Below are 21,896 nucleotides of genomic sequence, written 5' to 3' on the forward strand. Positions count from 1 at the left end.
CCCCCACTAATTTTTTTTTCAGTTTTAACAAGCAATATTTTCATTGTTTTCCCAAGAACTCCAGAGAGTTTATATAGATCACACCCATAAAAGAGAGCAGTCTTCTTACTCTAAGTTTAATGCCTTTTAACCCAATTTCTTCTGCATCCTGAGTTTTTAGATCCCCCCCCCCTTTCCTGTCATTACTAGCCTGATTCCTTCAAGTAGTTTATGCATTCCTCTACCATGTGGGCAACTGGTGTCTACTTTCAGGGTTCAGACATACACCAGGATCCCTTGTGTGGCTAGTGCTGCGCCTATGAAAATCTACAACAGCTCACAAAACTGATTTAATAGTTTGAACCCTGATGGTACCTGCTGCCATAGCTCAGAAAGGAAAACACTATCTTTAGGGATGTAGGCAGTCTCCCCCAGTCAACCATGTCTATATCTGGACTACTTATCTGAGCTAGTGAATATCATCAGGACACTCACCCTGAATTAGTTCCACTGGCTAAAAACAAAACTAGGAGACAGGTAAAGGTGAAAAAGTTACATGCAGAAGAGGAAAGCTATGGAAGAATGGGATTCTGGGGTGGGGGAATGTTTGGTAGAACAATAATCCAATTGGTGGAGACAATGTGACTCTTATTCACCCAGTTGCTAGCAGGTCATTTTTTGGTGCCAAAAACTATTGCTTAACTAAGAACATGCAAACAACTTGTCAGCTACCCCATGTGAGCTAACCTGATTTTATTCAGATTTTGAAGGGTTTAATACAGTAAGTTATATAAATGAAAAAAAGACATTTACTATTCACATTACGTCTTTTCACCCTGAGATAATTTTTCAGCCACAATCAGTCACCCAGAAGTATCCATTTGACTCAATGAAGATTTTTTTGGGTGCCTTAACTTACATCCATTCTGTAGGGCAGTCACCAACATCTGATTTATAAAAGTGCTTTTTAAATGGGGCTGTTACCATCTTGAAATTGTAGTTTAATTTTACTAGTAATATAAAGCAGTCTACCTTTTCAATGTTTCCAATGAAGCTGAGAAAAATCTGTAAAAAACCATCGCTGCATATTTATTTTAATAAAAGGGCAGATTTATTCATGTTTACAAACAAATTCCAAAAACAAAAAGGAAAACAGGTATGCTACCTACTAACAACCTTTCAAAATGCCAACAGCCCTCATGCTGTATGAAGGATTCTATATATTAGAAAAATCAACACAGTTCCACTCACAATTCACCAAGACAGCACTATGCTAACATGTTTAGACAAAAACAAAAAGGACTAAGGTTCTGATGTATTTTGATTTAATCCATTTTGCCTGAGATGATAAAAGTATTTCAAGCAAGTTCCATCACATATTGATGTCCCGCATTAAACAATCCTCTACTAAATTCTGAACAAAAAAAGTTATTCAGTAAGTTTCTCAAAATTTTTAAAAATTAAACAGTTGTTTCAAAACCATTAAGTAGTAAATGTATTTAAGAAACTAATTAGGACAGAGGCCATAACTTCATTAGAACACCACTGCTCATGTTTTTACAAAGCATTAGTGTTATCTATTTGGCTATTAGTATTAGCAATTTATCTACAATATTCAACAAAGTAAATTGCAGGCAAAATTTAGTACAGTTTCAATAGAAACACCCTTTTCCTGAAAATACAGCAGTATTTGAAGGACTAATTTTTTTCTCTGCATCATTTATAAGGAAGCTTCCCATCTAAGAACAGGAACAAAAAAGTATCTACAAACCTTGTAAACAGATCTGTATCATTTATAAACATAAATAATCCAAATTATTAACAGCCAACAGCAGAAATTTAAGTATCGATTCAATGATCCAGGGCTTCTTTGCCCTTCCCAGCCCTCCCCTCAAAAGGATCAAGATAAACTAAAGTTCTAACACACTGTTCAGGACCATTAAGTACAACTAATGATCCGCAGGTCACTTATGCCGAGTTACCGTTTATCTGTCAGAGTTCATTATTATCCCCGCCCCCCAAAAGCACCCTCAAGTCTGGCAGAAAGCTTTTTTAAAAAAATAAATCTACATTCGTACAAGTGTCTTCTGTTGAAGTCCAGGACAAGACTACTATCTTGTCCATCACAATGTGTGAAAAGACCCAGTTTCAATTTGTTTCTTTACAATGCAGCTAGTGTGTTAACATTCAGCTTACAATCAGAGTGATGTTTCCAAACTATGTAGTGGGCTCCCTGGGGATGAAGAGGTAGCAGACTTGTTCATGTCTGTTGTAAGGTGAATTCCACTGTCAACCGCATTGTTATTTTTGTTGGGAGAAGGGGGAGGTGTGGAGTTGCGTTTTGTTGGAGCATCATCTTCAGCGTCAGTATCATCAATAAGGGGAATATGAGGCTCAGAATCTTCTATTCTAAACTCAGGATGCGTCATAAAATTGTGAATTGAACTTCGTGTCTCAGGTTTTTCTAACCCTTCATATAAGGAACTACGAAATGCATTCACCACTCGGATCTGTAAACATGAAAGAAATACAAAAAACTGTTAGTATGCTGCAGATTTACTAGTAGTGAATATGGTTCTTATGAGTTTGAATCCACAAACAGCTAGACATGAGTGAATCGAATTTGTATGTAATGTAGTGGAACTTGCAATAAACTGTAAAAAATGAGGAGCATTTCAGTAGAGCACTGCCAATCTACAGTTGGAATAAAAATTGTAGAAGTGTACTGTAAAAAACTGAAATGTCTAAAAATTCAAAGTAGTGCTAGAATTATTTCATTGCTTGACGTGGACTAAATGTTTTCAAAAAATGAAGTCAACATGAAAATTTTATCCAATGTACTTATTCACAAATTCAACAAGTTTTACTAAGGAATGTTTTATTCAACACCAAAGGGAAAAGGCTAAAAAAGTTGGGGCACGCAGGGTTACTATTTCTCATGCTGGGAATTAGGATGTCACGGACTATGAAAAAGCCAAGCAAGTGTTCACCGAATGTCACAATGATTGGACATTTACCAGCAGGACTCATGCAAAAGATACCTCTACAACAGCTGTAAATATTCGAGTATATACCTATTTGCCACAACAAAGTACATTTCCCCCCATAAAAAGTAATACGTTCTGTGCCCCAATTTGTTAAAAGTTGTAATAAATTACAAGTTACATTTTGCAACTGTTTTCCATTATGTGCAAAATTAAGTTTTTCCTGATGCCTTTCAAAAGGTGAAAAAGTTAAGCATTTTAAATGCCTCCACACAAGCTAAGTGGCAGATACAAGAACCTCTTTTTGAGAACAGTGTATGAAAATTCCCAAGACATACAAGTATTGGAATTGCTGCACATTTCAGTATGAAGGCCACCACTGTAAGATTTAAGTAATCACCTTTATATACAAGTGTGCATCTCAGATGACAAAAACATACAAGACAACCAACCAATGTGTAAGCTGTCACTGGCTAATTATAACAAATTTTATATATACACACATGGCCAAGTCTGTCTTCTATTAAGAGGTCAATTCTTCTCTGCTTTTGGTGCAGAGATGCACACAAGAAGAGAGTCCAAAAAGCTTCATATATACTGCTGAAGTTGTATGGCTTATGTACCATTTACAACTATTAGGTTCATGACATTAGAAGTGGTCTGTTAATTTGCATTTTAGAGCCAAAAAATGATTTTCTACCAACCTAGTAGAATTTGTTACTTAATGAGAAGCTGATAGAATGTACACTCCATGAAAGTTAACAGGTTACAGAACTCTCTTAGGTAACATGTCGAGATCCAAAAATTAACCTTTGCATTTAGCATCTTTAAGAATTTTCTTTAGCATTGTCATATAATCCTCAAAGTATTAGTTTTGCTAACTGTTCAGTCTGAAATCAAAATCCTTAACTATTAACTTGTAATTAAATGAGTACCTATAAAAACCAACACTAATATCAAATACATTTTTCCAGGCAAAACTGACACTGAAAAAAGGAATAGGAATGCTTCTTCACTTCTGTAACTCCTTTCACTGAGGTTCTCTCAGCAATGTAATAGAAGTTGGGTATTATTCCCATTTTACCGGTGGAAAATGGATGTACAGAGAGTAAGTAACTTGCCCAAGATCACTGAGTAATCAGCATAGAACCCTGGAATAATACGCAGGTCTGATTCCGAGTCCTCTGCCTTCATCAGCAGATTCCCATGATCAGCTGGTTCAGTACTATTCAGTTAGGCCCTGATTCAGTAAAGAATTTAAGCATGTGTTTAACTTTAGATAAATAGTCCCAATAAAATAAAATAAACACTCAGGTTCTTTGCTGCTATTAATTCAGCACTAAGGCCCTGATTCAGCAAAGACTTCCCTTTGATTTATTTTATATAAAAACAGACACGTTCTCACACCCATCATCATAGCACCTGAGCAATAAAAGAATGTACACTGACAGAACCCAAGACATGAGAGGCACTGAGGAAGTGCATGCAAGAACCAATTAACAGTGAAAAGAAAATACAATCTACATACAAGACTGGCACCATTCTGTCAACGACTGCGCTCCATCTAGTCAAAGAAAGTGCATTTTGGCACCATCTCATGCAAAGAATCCTAGAGAGCCTAGCTTCAAATGTCTCAATCAGTAAAGCTGTGTATGTACCTCCCTACAATCAGAAAAGTCTTGTTGTTATCGAGTTAAAGGGTTGAGGTCCTTACACTAGTTTCAACAGGGAAAGACCTTGTTACAAATAGTTGACTTAAAGGTATTTAGCACATCCAGGACCACTTACATCTCTGCATTATTAATGACTTACAGCTTTAAATATCAGGGAAACCATGTCTGACTCTGGTACACTTCCACTAAACTTCCTAGACATGTTTGACCATGAAGAATCAAAATTAATTCCCTTTCTTTGACTGGGATCCCAGTATATCAGAAGCGTTAACAAAATCTGATGCATTCAGCAAAATGAGGTCTTTGGAGTCTATAAGGGCACCTCACATGAAGGCATGCTATGGTTGTTTTTTTTGTTTTTTTTTTTGGTATAAAGAGTCACCACAGAATCTATTAACCAACATTAGTTTTAAAACTGGTGTGGTTCAATTTAGAACTGTGTTCTCTTTTCCACCTTAAGGGAGAAGTAGAGTCAGTTACTTCTCTGCTGAAGAAAGGATTCAAACAGGTTGAGTTTTGCTCCAAAGATTACAGGAGTTCATCCTAATCTCTTACGGCAGAGCTCCACAGCCAGGCACCCCTTCAAGAATGGAAGTATTTAAAATAGAGGCTATCATGGCAGTCACCATAAAGTGAGTGATGGTTGCGGATTCATTTCCTTCACGCCTTTCTCGAATGCAATGAAGAATTTGCTGCAGTTGGCAAGAGCTTTGTTAACAGCACTGAATTTAAAAATAACCCATGAAGGGGGAAAATCCACAAATTACATCAGCATAAACCAATCTACAGCATGTTGCATAAATAACCTCTGCACTCATTCAGCAGAAAAAACTTTTACCAATTAGACCTAACGTGTATGAGTTAAGCTCCAATACATCATCTTCATTTTTGCTATGACAATCTTAAATTACCAGAAACATTTGAGCCACATTAAGAACGTGTCAAATTAAAAAGAAAGAACATTCAAAATTGAGGATCCTCTGGTCCCAGTTGATCAGGCACAAGCGTTATTTTTTGCAAACATGTTAATGCATCAATAAACAAATTAAATTAGACTGATCATCTCCATTGTCCGAGCTGAGTGAAGAATAGTACATTTTCAGTTTTAAGTAACTGAAGGGTTAAGAGTAATACCATTAAGGAAATCTGAAAATATAACCAGTTCTCTGTAAGTGTCCCTTTTACTTCAACTGTTAGTCTAGATCAGAGGTTCTCAAATTGTGGTGCACAACTCACCAATAGTTCAAGGAGCATTTGCTGGCCACATGGTGCCGGCTTGTCCTTATCTCCAGTTGGTAAATCACATTAAAAAATTAAAAGTATTACTTTTCAACGTAAATAATGCCATAGCTGCCACAGGGAGGTTAAGGTATCTCAAGGGGGTGGAGAGATAGTTCTCAAAACACCACTATGATGTGGTCCATAATATGAAAAAGCTTGAGATCCTCTGCTCTAGATATCGATGTGTGGTACATAATTTCACATTGCTACAAGATCCTGCAAAAATCTAGGGATGATAGTACAATTCAGAGATTGTATCAGCACCTTAGTTACTCTTAAATGGCAAAACTGTACAGTTTATTGATAGAAATGAATTCCTCAGTTTAAGTAGACAAAGGTATTGCATAAATATATATTCAAGGAGTATTTTAGAAGACAATTTGGTATGTATTATAAGCATATAAAACATAATTCTGCTGATGTTATCAGGCCCCCCACCATAAAGGCTAAGTTGTAGCTTTCCCTTACATGCCCACACAGTGATGGAGTGTTATAAACACTCCACGCATATTTCCCTACCTACAAGGCTCGCATAAGGGCTGCTCAGAGTTGCAGCCTCAAAGCTCAGGGGAACACAGGGTCAAATTAGTCCCCAATGATAGCTTTTTTAAAAGCTAAGAATGGCCATACTGGGTCAGACCAATGGTCCATCTAGCCAAGTATCCTGTCTTATGACTGTGGCTGGTGCCAGATGCTTCAGAGAGAATGAACAGAACAGTGATCCACCCTGTCATCCAGTCCCAGCTTCTAGCAATCACAGGTTTAGGGTTGTGTCTCTGAACATCTTGGCTAATAACCATTGATAGACCTGTTCTCCACAAGCTTCTTATTCTCTTCTGAACCCAGTTTTATTTTTGACCTTCACAACATCCCCTGGCACCGAGTTCCACACAGACTGTGCATTATGTAAAGTAGTACTTCCTTATGTTTCTTTTCAACCGGCTATCTATTAATTCCGTTGACCCCTGGTTTTTGTATTGTGAATTGGTAAATAACTCTTCCTTATTCATTTTCTCCACACCAGTCAGGATTTTATAGACCTTTACCATATCTCCTCTCAGTTGTCTCTTTTCCAAGCTGAGAAGTCTCTTTAATCTCTCCCCTATGGAAGCTTTTCCATACCCCTAATCATTTTTGTTACCCTTCTCTGTACTTTGTTCCAAATCTAATATATCCTTTTTGAGATGGGGCAACCAGAACTGCATCCAATATTCAAGGTGTGGAAGTACAATGGATTTATATAGTGGCATTTGATATTTACTGTCTTGTTATCTATCCTGTTCCTAACGTTAGCTTTTTTGACTGTTGCTACATATTGAGCAGATGTTTTCAGAGAATTATCCACAATGAATCCAAGATCTCTTTCTTGAATGGTAACAACTAATTTAGACCCCACCATTTTGTATGTATAGTTGGGATTATGTTTTTCCATGTGCATTACTTTGCATTTATCAATGATGAATTTCATCTGCCATTTTGTTGCCCAGTCACCCAGTTTTGTGAGATCCCTTTCTAACTTTTCAGTCCGCTTTGGACCAATCTTGAGTAATTTCGTATCATCTGCAAACTTTGTCTCCTCACTATCTACCCCTTTTTTCAGATCAACATACTCATGAATGAACAGTAAAGATCTTTTGCAGACCCCTCTATTTACCTCTCTCCACTGTGAAAACTGACCATTATTCCTACCTTTGTTTCCTATCTTTTTAACTAGTTACTGATCCATGAGAGGGCCTTCCCTCTTATCCCATGATTGCTTACTTTGCTTAAGAGCCTTGGGTGTTCCTAGCCTCTGTTTGCCAGAAGCTGGAAATGGGCGACAGGGGATGGATCACTTGATGATTACCTGTTCTGTTCATTCCTTCTGGGGCACCTGGCATTGGCCACTCTCGGAAGACAGAATACTGGGCTAGATGGACCTTTGGTCTGACCCAGTATGGCTGTTCTTATGTCTTTCTGAAAGTTCAAATAAACTATATCCCCACTGGATCACCCGTGTTCACATGCTTGTTGACAACCTCAAAGATTTCAAATAGATTGGTGAGGCATGATTTCGCTTTATAAAAGCCATGTTGACTCTTTCCCAACGTATTTTGTTCATCTGTGTGTCTGAATTCTGTTCTTTACTACAGTGTCAGCCCATATGCCTGATACTGAAGCTAGGCTTAATGACCCTGTAATTGCCAGGGAGGAGGCATGGCTCCTTCTCTACCTTGAGACACTGGCTATCAGAGCTGGGTGCCAGGACAGGAGTAAGTATGCTGTGCTCCTTAAAGCAGTGTTGCAAATTAATCCCCTTTCCACACCAGGACAGCAAAATGCTTCCTGGCTGCTCACCCGAGGGTCATGTGGTTCTGTACTACCACTTGCAGCAGGCTCTGCTTAACAGGCAGAATGTAACCCAAAAAGTTATTTCCCATATATGGAAAGAAACGAATGAACATTCCCATAAACATCAGATTTTAAAATACAGTGCTGTACTGCACATCCCTATTCCCACAAACAACAGAATGTACTTTGTATTTAAAGATTCTAAGTGCTTTAAAAACATCAAATGAATTAAGCCTCACAATATCCCTGTGAGGTAGGGAAGGATCCTCATTTTACAGAATGGAAAACAGGTAGACACACAAGTGACTTGCTCAAGCGCATACAGGAAATCTGAATCAGAAACAGAGCCCAGAGGACCATACTTTCTTTTTAAGAAGAAAACTCCTGAAAGCTTTAAAAAAAGTCTCTGCCAGCACTTAGGCCAGCAATGTGAAAGTTCTTAAATTAGCTAACTACTTTTCAGGCTAGTTAACTAATTAAGTTTGTCACTTAGCCAACCCATAAGAATGTTTGCAAATGTTAAAAGGTAAATTATTAAAACAGGAGGGAAACTCATCTAGTCAAAAAAGTTTAATCTTTTTACACGTTTGTTTAAATAAAATACTTGTATATTTAATCTATAAATAAGTGTGCTGAAAATACTTACATGAAACAGATATAATTGAGATTAAGGATATAATGCATTTAAAGTATCCATTTTAGAATGAACTATTACACTTCTGGTCTTAACAGAAGAAGGCTGAAAAACCCAGATGCCACTTAGTTTAGAGAGCATAATGTAAAGAGAACAGAGGTAAGTAATTGACAAAACATCACTTGCACTGGAAGTTTATGTACTGCTGCCAAATGAACCTAGAGAGAGAGTTATCCAGTTTGAATGAAATAAAGTGTTGTACAATTCAAATATTTTAATGTTCTTACCAATGCCCCTGGTTGATTGGCTGAATGCTTCTGCAGCTTTCTGTATAGTTGGAAATTTACTACTATTGTAACTATTTGGAACAAGCCTATTTTATTAACCTGTACCCCGAAGTTAAAAAATAAATAAATATTGCCATCTGGTTAAGAACAGGTCCAACAAAAAGTAAGATTCAGTCTATGAAGCATTCCTATCAGAAGCAAGCTTTTATTTGGTCTATATTTTAAACTTTGTAAACTTTAATTTAAGTAATTTAAATCAGATTATTTTGCTAGAGAAAGTGTTAACATGTAAAATATGTAACTTTCAACTGTGTGTTATTTTAAATTATGGTTTATTTTCAAATTGGTATTACCTACTTTTGTTGGACCAGTTTAGTGTTATATGCTGCACTGAGTAAATTATGAACATTTTCATAAAATGAATCATTAGAGGCATATACTCGAAAATTTACAACAGTTTTCCTATTTCAGTTTTTAAGAAGTCCCTCTGTACATGAATGAATGAAGGCACAGTACATACAGGCTCACAGCTTTCATGTTTAAGTCTTTTGTTGCAACTGTTTCCATCTGTTCTCTAGCCCTCTAAGAAAAAAGTCTTGAGGACTCCACTTTGTGAAAAGAAAGCTTTATGAAAAGCCTGAACAATGAATTTAAATACTAAGGAGAAAATGAGAAACGTTAGGAGTGTGAATTAGGAAATGTTAATTTCATGCACTTAGGAACACACACTCACACCCCACAGTAGTAGAAGCAGTAGTAGAGGAAAACACTACATGTGTAGGGGTAGAAATATTTGTTACATCATGATGCTGGCTGGCGATGGAAGGTTGCCGCCTTAGAGCCCCCTGAATGGTACTTCCACTCTGGAAAGCATTCACTACATCCATCTGCAAGGAATCAGAGATTGTGACAGCTTGCTCAGCAAGAGAGAGAGAGAACAAGAGAAAGGACCATCCCATCTATAACACACAAGAAGTAAAGAAAAAAGGCACTTTTTATAGAGAGATACACAGGCAAGAGTTGCATTTAGAGCTGAAGAAAGTAAAGAAGGAGCTTGAGGGATTACAGAGCCATCCATACCCCCATCTTGAGAAAATCTCAGTCACACAGTTTAAAATTGTCACCTTATTGGGGTAAAGGGGACAAAGGGGAAGATTTAATTAAAAACCTCAACTACCACTGTCTCCTCCTACCTTTTCCAAGACCATACCTGAGTTTGTATCCTGTTCAGGCCCCTAAACCACAAGATCTGACCACGACGCAGTTCTCTTTCAGCATGATCAATCTCTTCTACATCTTCTGAAAATTCTTCTTCAGGAATCTCCTCCTTCTGTGTTCCATGCCCAGCTTCTTTAAGGAATTTCAAACGGCTGGTTGGAATTGTTGAGATCAGCTAAAGATGAAGGAAAAGATGTATAAGAATTAACAGAAAGAAGAATGGTAGTAAAAATTATATTTTTTTAAATGTAGTTTAAGTCACTGAACATACAATGTTAAGTCTTTGCCATTTTGCCTTTAACGGATAATATTCCGCAAAAACTATTTTTAAAATGCAACATATCTTTCTACTTCAGAGATACAACTTTCAATGTAAAACAACTGTCCTGATATCACCCTATTGACTCAGTATTGCTGGACACTCTCCAGCTAAGTAACAGCTGCAAAAAATGTGAAAACTCATCCCCCTACAACCTCATTTCAAAGGTGTGCAGCTGAACTCAGGCTATTGAAATTCTAAAATTAAGTGCAAGCTCTTCACTAACTGAAGAAATTTTAAATTAAAAGCATAAACCTACATTAATAAAAAAAAAAAAAAAGACAATTGTAACATTATAACACTATAAGAGTCCGGTAATGCAAAAGTTAGAAAAACTGCCAAATTACATGTCTGCTATTTATTCATGTAGCCCACACACAGCGACGCCCACTTAAAATTTTGAAACATGTTTAACATCTTTTGGATGTCAATACAATTCTCATATGTATCCAAAAAGAAAAACCCAAATATATCAGCAAAGCAAAACATGAATTCATCTCAGGTTGTCTTAGCTTGTACACAAAAAAAAGTTGATTTACCTGGCCCCAGAGTAGTGTTCCCATTCCCAGGAAAATGGACCATAGCCATTGTTCTATTGTAAGTTCTGAACAACTGAAAGGTTTCCCACCAAACTGTACAATAATTATCTGTGGAAAAAGTAAAAAAAAGTCAGAGAAAGCAATACTTACTGAAGTTTGTAAATTAGTGAATGTAGGTAGTAGGTATTGTGAATTTTAGCTACTTGGTGCTTCAAATGTAACACCAGTCATAGAAGCTGTTTACGTAATATATTAACTTTAGTTTGTCGTTTTAGTATTTTGATCCCCTGCACTTCCCCAGGCACCATCTTCAAACTACCTTTATTCTGAACCTCAGCTTAGATACAGAAGAGTTCTCCTCCATGCTTACCTTGTACTTCAAAAGTAGTGATAATTTAAACAGTTACTCTGGTTCAATTTAACAGATAAAATATAATATTAATTTTTCTTTATGCCTACATCTAGAAAAACAGCAGATTTTACAGAGACCAAGATTTATGTTTACAATTTACTATTTTTTTCCTGTTAGACAAAATACAGATGTGTAGTACCCAACCTAGAGTTACAACTCTGCTTTGTATAAAAGCAAGTACTGTATCAAGTGGACTCCCCTCCCAGAACTAGACATAGTGGTAATATTTTCCTATTTTAAAGATTGTCCAAAAAACAGCAATTAACACAGCACTCATTAAACAGCATTTCTGCACATCCACTTCAAGCTTAGCAGCAAGTATAAAAACCAAAGAGGAGTTGATTAGGAACCATAATATGAGCAAAAGTGAAAATCTGAAATCAAACTAGAAATTAAGGTTAAGTGTAAATTGTAGTAATTATCCATGCATTGTTTAGTGAGGGCAGCCAAACATATGCTATCATAAGCATATACACATTTGTATGCTTTACCTGTCAAAATTTAGAGAGCTTTTAGGAAAACCAAAATACCAGCATTAAAAATTAGTATTTGTAGTGTATACACATTACAGCATGGTAGCACTCAATTTGTGTATCATCATTTTAAGTTAGCATTTGGCTAACTAGATTTTTCCCTAAAGCTTCACATATTATATTTTAGGCTTTAAAAATTTTTTTTTTTAAATCTCAAATTACTTTAAAATTAACCTTGTACTATTGATTTTTGTTGTCTGTCATTTGTATTAGGGAGCTCTTAAGGGGCATCAACCAAGATTGGGGAGCACAGAGTGCTCGGCACTATACATACACATAGTGAGAAACAGACATGTCTTCTCTTTGAAGAGTTCCCAAACCAAACAGCCAAGACAGGAAAAAAGGACAGGAGAAAGTACTAATCCCATTTTATGGATAGGGAACTGAGGCCGAGAGATTCAGTTCCAAGGATACCTATTTTACTCCTTTTAAGGAACCATCTTGCCCCGCTTAGCAAAGCGTTAATTTTTTGAACTCTGGTACTGTATGAGACAACCTACTAAATACATTGTTGGCACTGATGTAAAAGTAAAAGAGACTTCAGTTAATGAACTGGAAGCCATCTGACCAGTTCAAGTTTTGTTTTATCTAGCTGACAAGTAGGGATAAATCCTTTGTTTCACAACGCTGTATCAGAGTTTCAATGTGTTACAGTTTCTGTAGAGTACTTTACATTTGCAAAGTGATGCATAAACAATCTTTAAAAAACATCTTTGAGGTAGGTTAGGCTTAGCCCCATTTTATAGATTGGGAGGATAGAGAAGTGAAGTAACTAGCCCAGAGTTATACAGCAAATCAAGAGTAAGAGCCAGGATTAGAATTCCCAGGTTCCCTGATCCTATTCCTGTGTTCTTGTCTCTAAATCACAGTGCTTCCTTGTGTCATAATTTTATGGAATTTCAAGTTTTCAGGTAAAACAATCTTAAAGGTGTGGGTGTGTCTTGGCAAGGCTAAGTGGCTATTTTATACTTGGCAGTTAAATGTTATGTCAAAAACATAGCATAGTATTAAATATACATTTCAGTACATTTCTGGTTTTCCTGATGAACCACTACCACCATAAAAAAGGACCTGTTAGAAACAAATGTGAAACCACAAGTTTAAGAGTCCAGAGAACATACTTAAGTTGTCATTCACATGTGTGAAGCTGAAAGATGCTAGAATTACTTGGCCTGGAAAGTTAGCGGCCATGTGATTGAAAATATTTAAAATTTTGGCAGACTGTACAGTCTGACCAGTTCTTTTAACATGTCCCATATACAAAAAAAATAAATAAAAAAATAGAAGGGTCCCCAGATGTTTGTAGTCATTAAGCTTAGAATAAGTTAAAGGAAATATAACCTCAGAGTATAGTCAATTTATGTAATTTGTTGCAGCAGGACATTCAAATACTTGATTTGGTGATGCTGACATTTCCAAGCTGATGTAGGTATAATTAATTCTCACTTTGTAAGGTATAAACTGATCAACACTGCATGTTTGATAACAGTACACTTTTTCTTCTAATGGGTCTTAGTTCAGCTAATTATATATAGGAAGATACTGCACTTTACAAGTGTTCTGACAATGGGTGACTTATATTTAGAACACATTTAGGTACATAACTCTTCAAAGTCAGATTTTAAAGTATCGATTTCTATAATGGGAAACTGTTCAATATTTTAGGCTCAAATTTTACATTTGTAACAAAGTTTTAAAGCTCAATTTAAAATGGTCTATATGAACCAACTTTTCCTCCCATGTTGTCAAACGAAGCTGTTCATGTTTATAGATACATAAACCTGACACTACTTTCTCTGGAAATGTTGAGAGACCTTTAGTGCAGATTCACCAACAACAAATAAATTAAATAGGACTAACAATATTAAACTAAAATCTTCAATTACCTACCTGCACAATAAACGTGCCCAGAACAATAATACAGAAGATGGCATTGTTGAAGATTCCTTCAAAAACATTTCTTTCACCATGGATTTTTCGGGCATTGATTTCATTAAAAAGTTGCATCATCACAAATGTATTAAAAACAATCGTGTAATGCTCTGAAGGGGGAGCATGCAGAGGTGCATTTCTTCCACTATCAATATCAAAAATTTTCTCACCTGTGTAATAAGACATTTCAGTATCATGAATTAACAAAAAAATACACAATTAGAATCAAAATATTAAAGAGGTCAGGATTAACATGACTAAGATTGAAATGCCATAATAAATTAGCTTTAACTTCTAGAAAATGAGCAAAGCTTTTATAATATTCTTACCAGCAAACAGGAGTGTAAAGACTACCACAAGTTGATAGACTGCATGACCCAAAATATTCTTCATCATCGTGCGAGAGATCAGAGGTTTATTTCTACCATAAGGTCTCCGCAGCAAGAGAGATTCAGTAGGTGGTTCCGTTGCCAAAGCAAGAGATGCTAATGTGTCCATTATGAGATTTACCCACAACATCTGCACAGCTTTAAGTGGAGAATCCTATAAAAAGGATATGTTTCCTAATAGATAACACAATAAATATCCTAGAAATGAACAAGTTGCAGCCATTAAAAAAACATTTGCTATATGGAAATTTGGTGTATTGCTTTGAAGAGCAGTACATTCTTTAGAACAGCACGCAAAATGGTGACTTTGAAAAGATTTCAGTACGCAAGAGTTCAGTTAAAGAGGCACATGTTTTCAGAACTTAAATTAGTTGAAACCAGCTACCACCAGTACCTACTTGTGTAATACATGCTCCTGTGAACGCAACAATTACTGCTACGACATTGACAGTAAGCTGGAACTGAAGAAATTTGGAGATACTGTCATAAACATTTCGTCCCCACATAACTGCTTTAACAATGCTTGTGAAGTTATCATCTGTGAGAATAATATCAGAAGCTTCTTTAGCTACATCTGTTCCAGCAATACCCTGTTAGGAAGAACATACATAGGAACACTGTGAATCAAAACAGCAGGAATAACGGATATATAGCGTATTTAGCATAATAATTACATTTCTACTACACAACTTTCAATTAAGGAAAAGTACAACACTCTAGAATATTAGGCTTACAATAAACTCACTTTTGGAGAACAAATATTATTTCTTAAAAGGTCTGAAGAAGCGCAAAATTGAAATGCAAGACTGAAATTTTAACAAGTTAAAGATACCGATGTTGATATGTATTTAAAAATTATCAATAAAATACAAAAAAGTTGAAGTATTTTACTGAGGCAGGTACCAAGGGATAAACACATTTTATATGCTTAATCAAATTAAGCTCTTGTGCTCAAACAATAAATCATCCTTTTGTTTAGTTTAAGCGTCTTTTTAGTTTTTAATTTGAACCATTAGATAAACCTGACCTCTTGACATGGTTAAAAAAAAACCAACCACATGTAACTGCATTGAGGAAACAGTTATTTTTTTAAGCAGGTGAATAGCTTGGGCAATCCAATAAAGAAATTATAAAAGTTAAGGTAGTTTTCCCATCAAAGTTTTATTTCACTGACCAGTTAACTTATTCTCTCAGATTATCTTTACTAAATGCTTTGTTTCAGAGTAGCAGCCGTGTTAGTCTGTATCCGCAAAAATAACAGGAGTACTTGTGGCACCTTAGAGACTAACAAATTTATTAGAGCATAAGCTTTCGTGGGCTACAACCCACTTCTTCGGATGCATATAGAGTGAATCATATATTGAGGAGATATATATACACACACATACAGAGAGCATGAACAGGTGGGAGTTGTCTAATGCTTTGTTACAGGAGCAGTACGTTTGCTACCATGTATACCAGCACAAATATCAAGATAGTGATGATCAGTTGATGTTTTAGTTAAAGCAGGAGTCCGCAGAGAAAGCTGGAGTCTTTAAACCTAGTGTCTTTTTTATTTCATTCATCATTTGTTGGCAATGGATTAGTAATCTTGAAAAAAAACAAAAACAAAAAAACACCATCCTCAATATACTAGAGATTCATGGTCCATAGTGCTTCTCCTGATAAGACTTTGTCATGATTTTGCTATAATTTAAGTACTATTCATGCTCTGCCATCCTCATTGTAAAACTGTCCCTGTAAAGTATATCACAGAAATATAAACTATAGTTTAACAGCTGAAGTGTGCTGTAAATCTGTCTATGGTGTAGTAATATTTAAAGGAGCCTCTCTAAAGGTGCTGCACAGGTAAAACATAACTACACAGTCTCAATCAGAGCAGACACTTTCTGCTCTCGTTTTCGAAAGAATATAAAAGGTGAAATAATTACACAAAATAATGACAGACTTGTCTGTGTGGTTTCTCATTATTGAGAAAATACACAGACATTTATTATCTAAGCTTATGTGGCTCCGCAACCAGCATGGTTGGTTGAAACGGCTGAAGTACAGTAATAGTATTAAGTCTTTCTGAGCCACCAGATAGTGCAGTAGTACAGTACTGCAGCCTGTGCTCCAAATCTAGCTGATTTATATAGGTTAACAGAAAACAACTTCATATGATCAGAAACAATGTACCTTTTGGAAGATAAACTTTTGTTTTATAATAGAGAATGCTTCTCTGCAAAAAACAGAAAAACAAGTGTGTATGTATACAAGGCACAAGCATTGGGTAATGAGGGTCTGAGATATATTAGTTAACCATTTATAATTTTTTTAAAAATCCCATTGGAGGCTAAATTATGTTTTATAGATTTCAAGGAAGAGTATAGGACTATACCCCTCCCCCACTGAATGTAAGATACTGGACCCGTTGGTAGCAATATTTAATGATCTTCATTTGTGCAAGCACTCTTGCCAGGAAGTCAACTCCCAGTGTCAAGAAATTAAAAATACATAGGCCACAATACTGGTATATATCAGTTTAACAAAAATCTCAATTCAACATTTAAAATTCATAAAATTCAGATGGCTGGAGAATGTCATACCAGAAACCATTATGCATGCAACAGTGCTTGTTTTAGTCAGAGGAAAAGAGTATTTTTCACATGTTGGCATCAATACAATAGTGAGCTATGCTCCTGAAAAGTGCTAATTGAGACTGGTATGCGAGTTACTATTGTTTTGCTTTCCCATGTGAAACTTTACTGTCTACGTATCTGCTTCTGTTCTAGGAAAAATGCATCCATGTTAGCTTCAGCATTAAAAAAAAAATCCCTAAAGTAAGAAAGCTTCAGGATCTTGTAACCAATCCACCTGACACCAAATTCCACAGAGATAACATGGTGTACATTCTTATCTTCAAGTTGGTGTCAGAATTCCACCTTGACAAGTAGCCAGAAAAAACAGAAGAAACTTGAACTCAAGTCTAGGTGCTTAAAAGGAGGTATCGTTTTTGTATGGACCACATTAACATCTCATGATTGAGGATAGTTTTAAAATTAACCCTCCTTGTAACTCAAGTAATTTCAAGTGTAGGGGAGAGCACTATCATCATCTAGTGCATTCTAATTCCAGGAATCCACTTCTCCACAGCCTTACTCAACTGCAATCCCATGCCTCTCTTGTAAGACTTTGGAACAATGAATTTATCTTACATTAAGTTAATGTAAAATGAATTGTCTTCCTAATATCAGAGGAGTAGCCGTGTTAGTCTTTATCCACAAAAACAACAAGGAGTCTGGTGGCACCTTAAAAACTAACAGATTTATTTGGGCATATGCTTTCGTGGGTAATGTGTCTCAGTATATTTATGCCTGCATCTGTAACTTTCACTCCATGCATCTGAAAAAATGTTGTTGTTTTTTCTCTCACGGAAGTTTATGCCCAAATAAATCTGTTAGTCTTTAAGTTGCCACCGGACTCCTCGTTGTTTTTGTCTTCCTAATGTGAAAGTTAATTAAAATTACCATATATACTCATTCATTAGCCCGTTCATTTATAAGCCGACCCCCCAGATAGTTAGGTAAAAATAGCAAAAACTGTATGACCCTTTCATAAGCCGACCCTATATTTCAGGGGTTGGCAAACTTTGGCTCCTGGCCCGTTAGGATAAGCTGCCAGTGGACCTGGACGTTTTGTTTACCTGGAGCGTTCAGAGGCACGGAGCCCCTCAGCTCCCAGTGTCCGCAGTTTGCCGTTCCCAGCCAATGGGAGCTGCAGCTACAGGGAGCCGAGGGGCTCCATGCCTGTGAATGCTTCAGGTAAACAAAATGAGAATGTATTAGATATTTAATTCAATGATTCCATAGAGTTTAAAATCAAATTTTGTTGTAGACCCATTTATAAGCTGACCCCCCTCTTTGATGAGTCACCTTTTTACCAAAAATATTTGGCTTATGAACGAGTATATACGGTAGTTAATTATAAATAACTGAACATAAAGTTGAAGCTAGAAAAATGTCCACAGAAAGATGAAATAGGTGCCAAATAAAGAAGGATGTTAATCCCAGACATAGAAAATAATCAAGTAGTTTCGCATGACAATATGAAGTTACTTTTTCTTTTAGCACATTAACATAGTTTTAGTCAAAGGGTACCAACTGGAAGTCCTAGAAAGTAACTCTTTTTGGTTTATCCACAGAATAGGTACAATATGAAGAGTTAGTTCAGTTTCCCTGCCCATTCAAATCCTTATCCTTCTCACCAATGCATCCAACAAGGGCCTATATCTATAATATTAGTCAGAGCTAAAATTAAAAATTGGATTTGGGAGCCCAACTCTTCAGCTCCTGTTTTTGAAAATCACCGTTGGGTGTCATGTAGTCAGTCAACTGGGGACGGAGACCAAACTCATTAAGTAGATTAAACATCCATCAGGTAGTAATTAATTCCAATCATTAACCTGTGATAGACATGATATGGAGTTTTGCCTATATTGGTTAATCCTGATATATTCAGTCCAAAGTTAATATCTGAATCAAAACAGGCTTGGAACTTTCTAGTAAGCTATGGAAAATTCATCTTGGAGAATTTAAGGTTGCAATCCAGCTGCTCTCTACCCTCTCAGGATCTAGCCAGACAGGTACAGTTACCAGATTCTAATATAAAGAGATGCCTGGATTTGGATGATGAAGGTTGAACAGAAAGGGTCCCACTATACTGGAGATCTCAATGGCCAATATAAGTGGGAACAAAATTAGTCTTTAATACTGTGGGATTATCAGGATCATGTAACCCATACCTCCTCACAATTCTTTAAGGTCAGCATACTTAAAGCCAACAATTTAGTGCGCTCCCACTCAGTGAGATCAAGCAATTGTAATGCAGTATGACTCAATGGGTAAGACTATCTTCTTTTGCACTAGGAAACTGAATAGTACAAGTACCTGGCAAGGTATTGCCCAGTCCCACACTTCAAGCTTTTCCAACAGGGGAAGATCTTTTTTCCTTTCTTGTTGATGCTGCGGTCCAACTGATTCAAATCAGACCACAGTTTTGGGACACTACCTCTGAAATCTCCACTTGGTGCATCACAAATGTATTTGTTTTCTGGAAGTTTCTAAAGCTTGGACTACTATAGGGAAGCAGCTCACCAAGTATACAAACTTTTTTGTATGCTCTCCCAGCCAAGGTCTGATGCATATGGTCACTTGGACAGGAGGATTTTGAAAGTTCAGAGTTTAAATTTCCGCAATCCTCTATCAATCATAGCTTATTCATAGATTTTAAAGCCAGAAGGGACAACTGATCATCTAGTGTGACCTTCTGCATAATGCAGGCCTATAGAACTACCCTGAAATTATTGCTGTTTGAATTAGAGCACATCTTTTAGAAAAAGAGAATCTTGGAGGGAATTTGTTAAACGGATGCATTCAGAGTCTGTGGCCCAAGACCTGGTCTCTGTTCTTTGAGGGTGCCTCCAGATGCAGTGGGCCAGGGTACCTACAAAACACTGCTCTGACTGAAGACCCAACATCCTTCTGTATCTGATACTTTTGTGAGGAACTGGAAGCTCTGAGGGTCCATAAACTCATTTAACTTTTCACTTCTAACAGGTCACTTTTAGACAAAATTATAAAATAGAGATCAATGAAGTACTGGAGGAAAATATCCTTGGTAAATTTTAGAAACAAGTTTTTTCTTCCAGTCAAAGCTGCAACAGGCTATGTTGTTGATCTAAGATTATTTCTATATAAAACCAATTGCAAACATTGATCATATCTCACTTTAGGCACCTTGACAAGCATGACAAAAGGAGCAGAAGAGGTAGCAATGAACTTCTGCATAAAAACAGTTTGATTTGTAATTATTAAAACTGATTGGAGACTAATGCTTTTAAGTAGATTTCATTCAGCATCTTATGACACAAGAACACACCTCCATTCTCTACAGCTGAAAACCTGAACCTTAGGTTAAAAGGTAAGGAAGTCTGAAGAAAATAAAAAAAAGTGTGGGAAGCGGTAGCTGTCAATGCTACGTCTGGTAGCTCAGTGGGCTACCAAGCTACAAGCAAATTTGTTCAGCTTTGTCAATTCACATATGACACTCACAGCAAGCAAGATTGATGCTTTAGCTAAAAAAGGCTAAAAAAACCAAAATTACTTTTTAACCACTGAAAGTAAAGAGACTAGAGTCCATACCATGGCAAAGCCAACATCTGCTTTCTTCAATGCTGGACCATCATTAGTGCCATCTCCAGTTACAGCTACAACTTGTCTCTGCTCTGAGACAGTGCTGTCAATTATACCTAAAATGAAAGCACACGAAGATTTGAATTTCAGCATTGGTAATTACAAGTTTGTGGGGCAGCCTGACTGTAGTGCTCTGTGTTTATGCACAATACTTAGTTAAGATGGGCCAAGTACTCCTTAGGTGAAAGGACTGGGATGTGAGACATGACCTCAGGTACTGAGATCATCAAATTTTAACAGATACAATGGGCAAGCCTAATTTAGTTTTTAAAAAGCCTGAGTCCGAAAAAAACTTGCATTTTGAATTTCTGAAACATTGAATGAACATGCACTTTACCTTTTACCAATGTGTGTTTGTCAGTGGGTGAAGATCTTGCAAGCACACGAAGCTTTGGCCAAATCTTATCTATTCGCTCTTGCTCTATCTGTACAAAGAATGCAGATTAGTTATACTGTGCAAGTAAAACACTATAAAAGACAAATGCAATCCTACTGAAAAAAACAGACTCACCTCTCCTTTTTCATTACGTATTCGTCTGTTGAAGTCTTTGCCCTCTAAGCATATGAAGTCTTCACCAGGATTCAAAATGCCACATTTTGAAGCAATAGCACGAGCAGTGTTAATGTTATCACCAGTGACCATGCGCACCGTTATACCAGCACGCTGGCATTTTTTTATTGCATCTGGTACCTGTTTATGGGGAAAAAAGCTTGTTATTGTAGTTTTCATGTTGAGTGCCTAGTACTTGTCCTAGCACCACCAAATAAAGTAATGGATGATTACAGTAAATTCCACTACTGAAAAAAGATGCACTGTGTTCTTGACCTGACCCATAGTAACACAATGTGACTGTATGGCCACCTCTAGTACTGGACTGCATAAAGAAGTTTACAAGTATTCCACTGCCTCTGAGATAATGGCCTTAGCCTCCGCCTCAAGTAGTAAAGGTCCTTCAGATCAAGGTTCTTTGTTCAATCCCCAACAGCTGACCAAGCAAAGCTGGTGTTCTAACATCAATAATTCACGTGTCCATGCACAGACTTCTTTTCCCCATAAAATTTAATTTTCAAATACATTTATTTTCTTTTTAGTTATCACTTAAAGAGCCTCACGCAATTGACCATTATTGTGTATTTCACTATCAGACTTTC

General features: G+C 36.6%; 1 protein-coding gene across 1 annotated transcript in view; it reads right to left on the reverse strand.

Moving 5' to 3' along the window:
- Window positions 1-2,177: 2,177 nt before the first annotated feature.
- The window catches only part of ATP2B1 (ATPase plasma membrane Ca2+ transporting 1), a 105,733-nt gene continuing 86,014 nt past the window's right edge, over window positions 2,178-21,896 (reverse strand). Inside the window, exons 13-22 of the mRNA XM_065419954.1 lie at window positions 21,256-21,435; window positions 21,082-21,169; window positions 20,694-20,800; window positions 14,910-15,101; window positions 14,452-14,665; window positions 14,081-14,292; window positions 11,246-11,353; window positions 10,380-10,562; window positions 9,970-10,056; window positions 2,178-2,489 (exon numbers count right to left, since the gene is read on the reverse strand). Of these exons, the coding sequence (XP_065276026.1) occupies window positions 2,178-2,489; window positions 9,970-10,056; window positions 10,380-10,562; window positions 11,246-11,353; window positions 14,081-14,292; window positions 14,452-14,665; window positions 14,910-15,101; window positions 20,694-20,800; window positions 21,082-21,169; window positions 21,256-21,435 (1,683 nt within the window). The remainder of the gene's footprint in view (window positions 2,490-9,969; window positions 10,057-10,379; window positions 10,563-11,245; window positions 11,354-14,080; window positions 14,293-14,451; window positions 14,666-14,909; window positions 15,102-20,693; window positions 20,801-21,081; window positions 21,170-21,255; window positions 21,436-21,896) is intronic.

The sequence above is a fragment of the Emys orbicularis genome, chromosome 1 (assembly GCF_028017835.1).
Source record: "Emys orbicularis isolate rEmyOrb1 chromosome 1, rEmyOrb1.hap1, whole genome shotgun sequence".
NCBI lineage: Eukaryota > Metazoa > Chordata > Testudines > Emydidae > Emys > Emys orbicularis.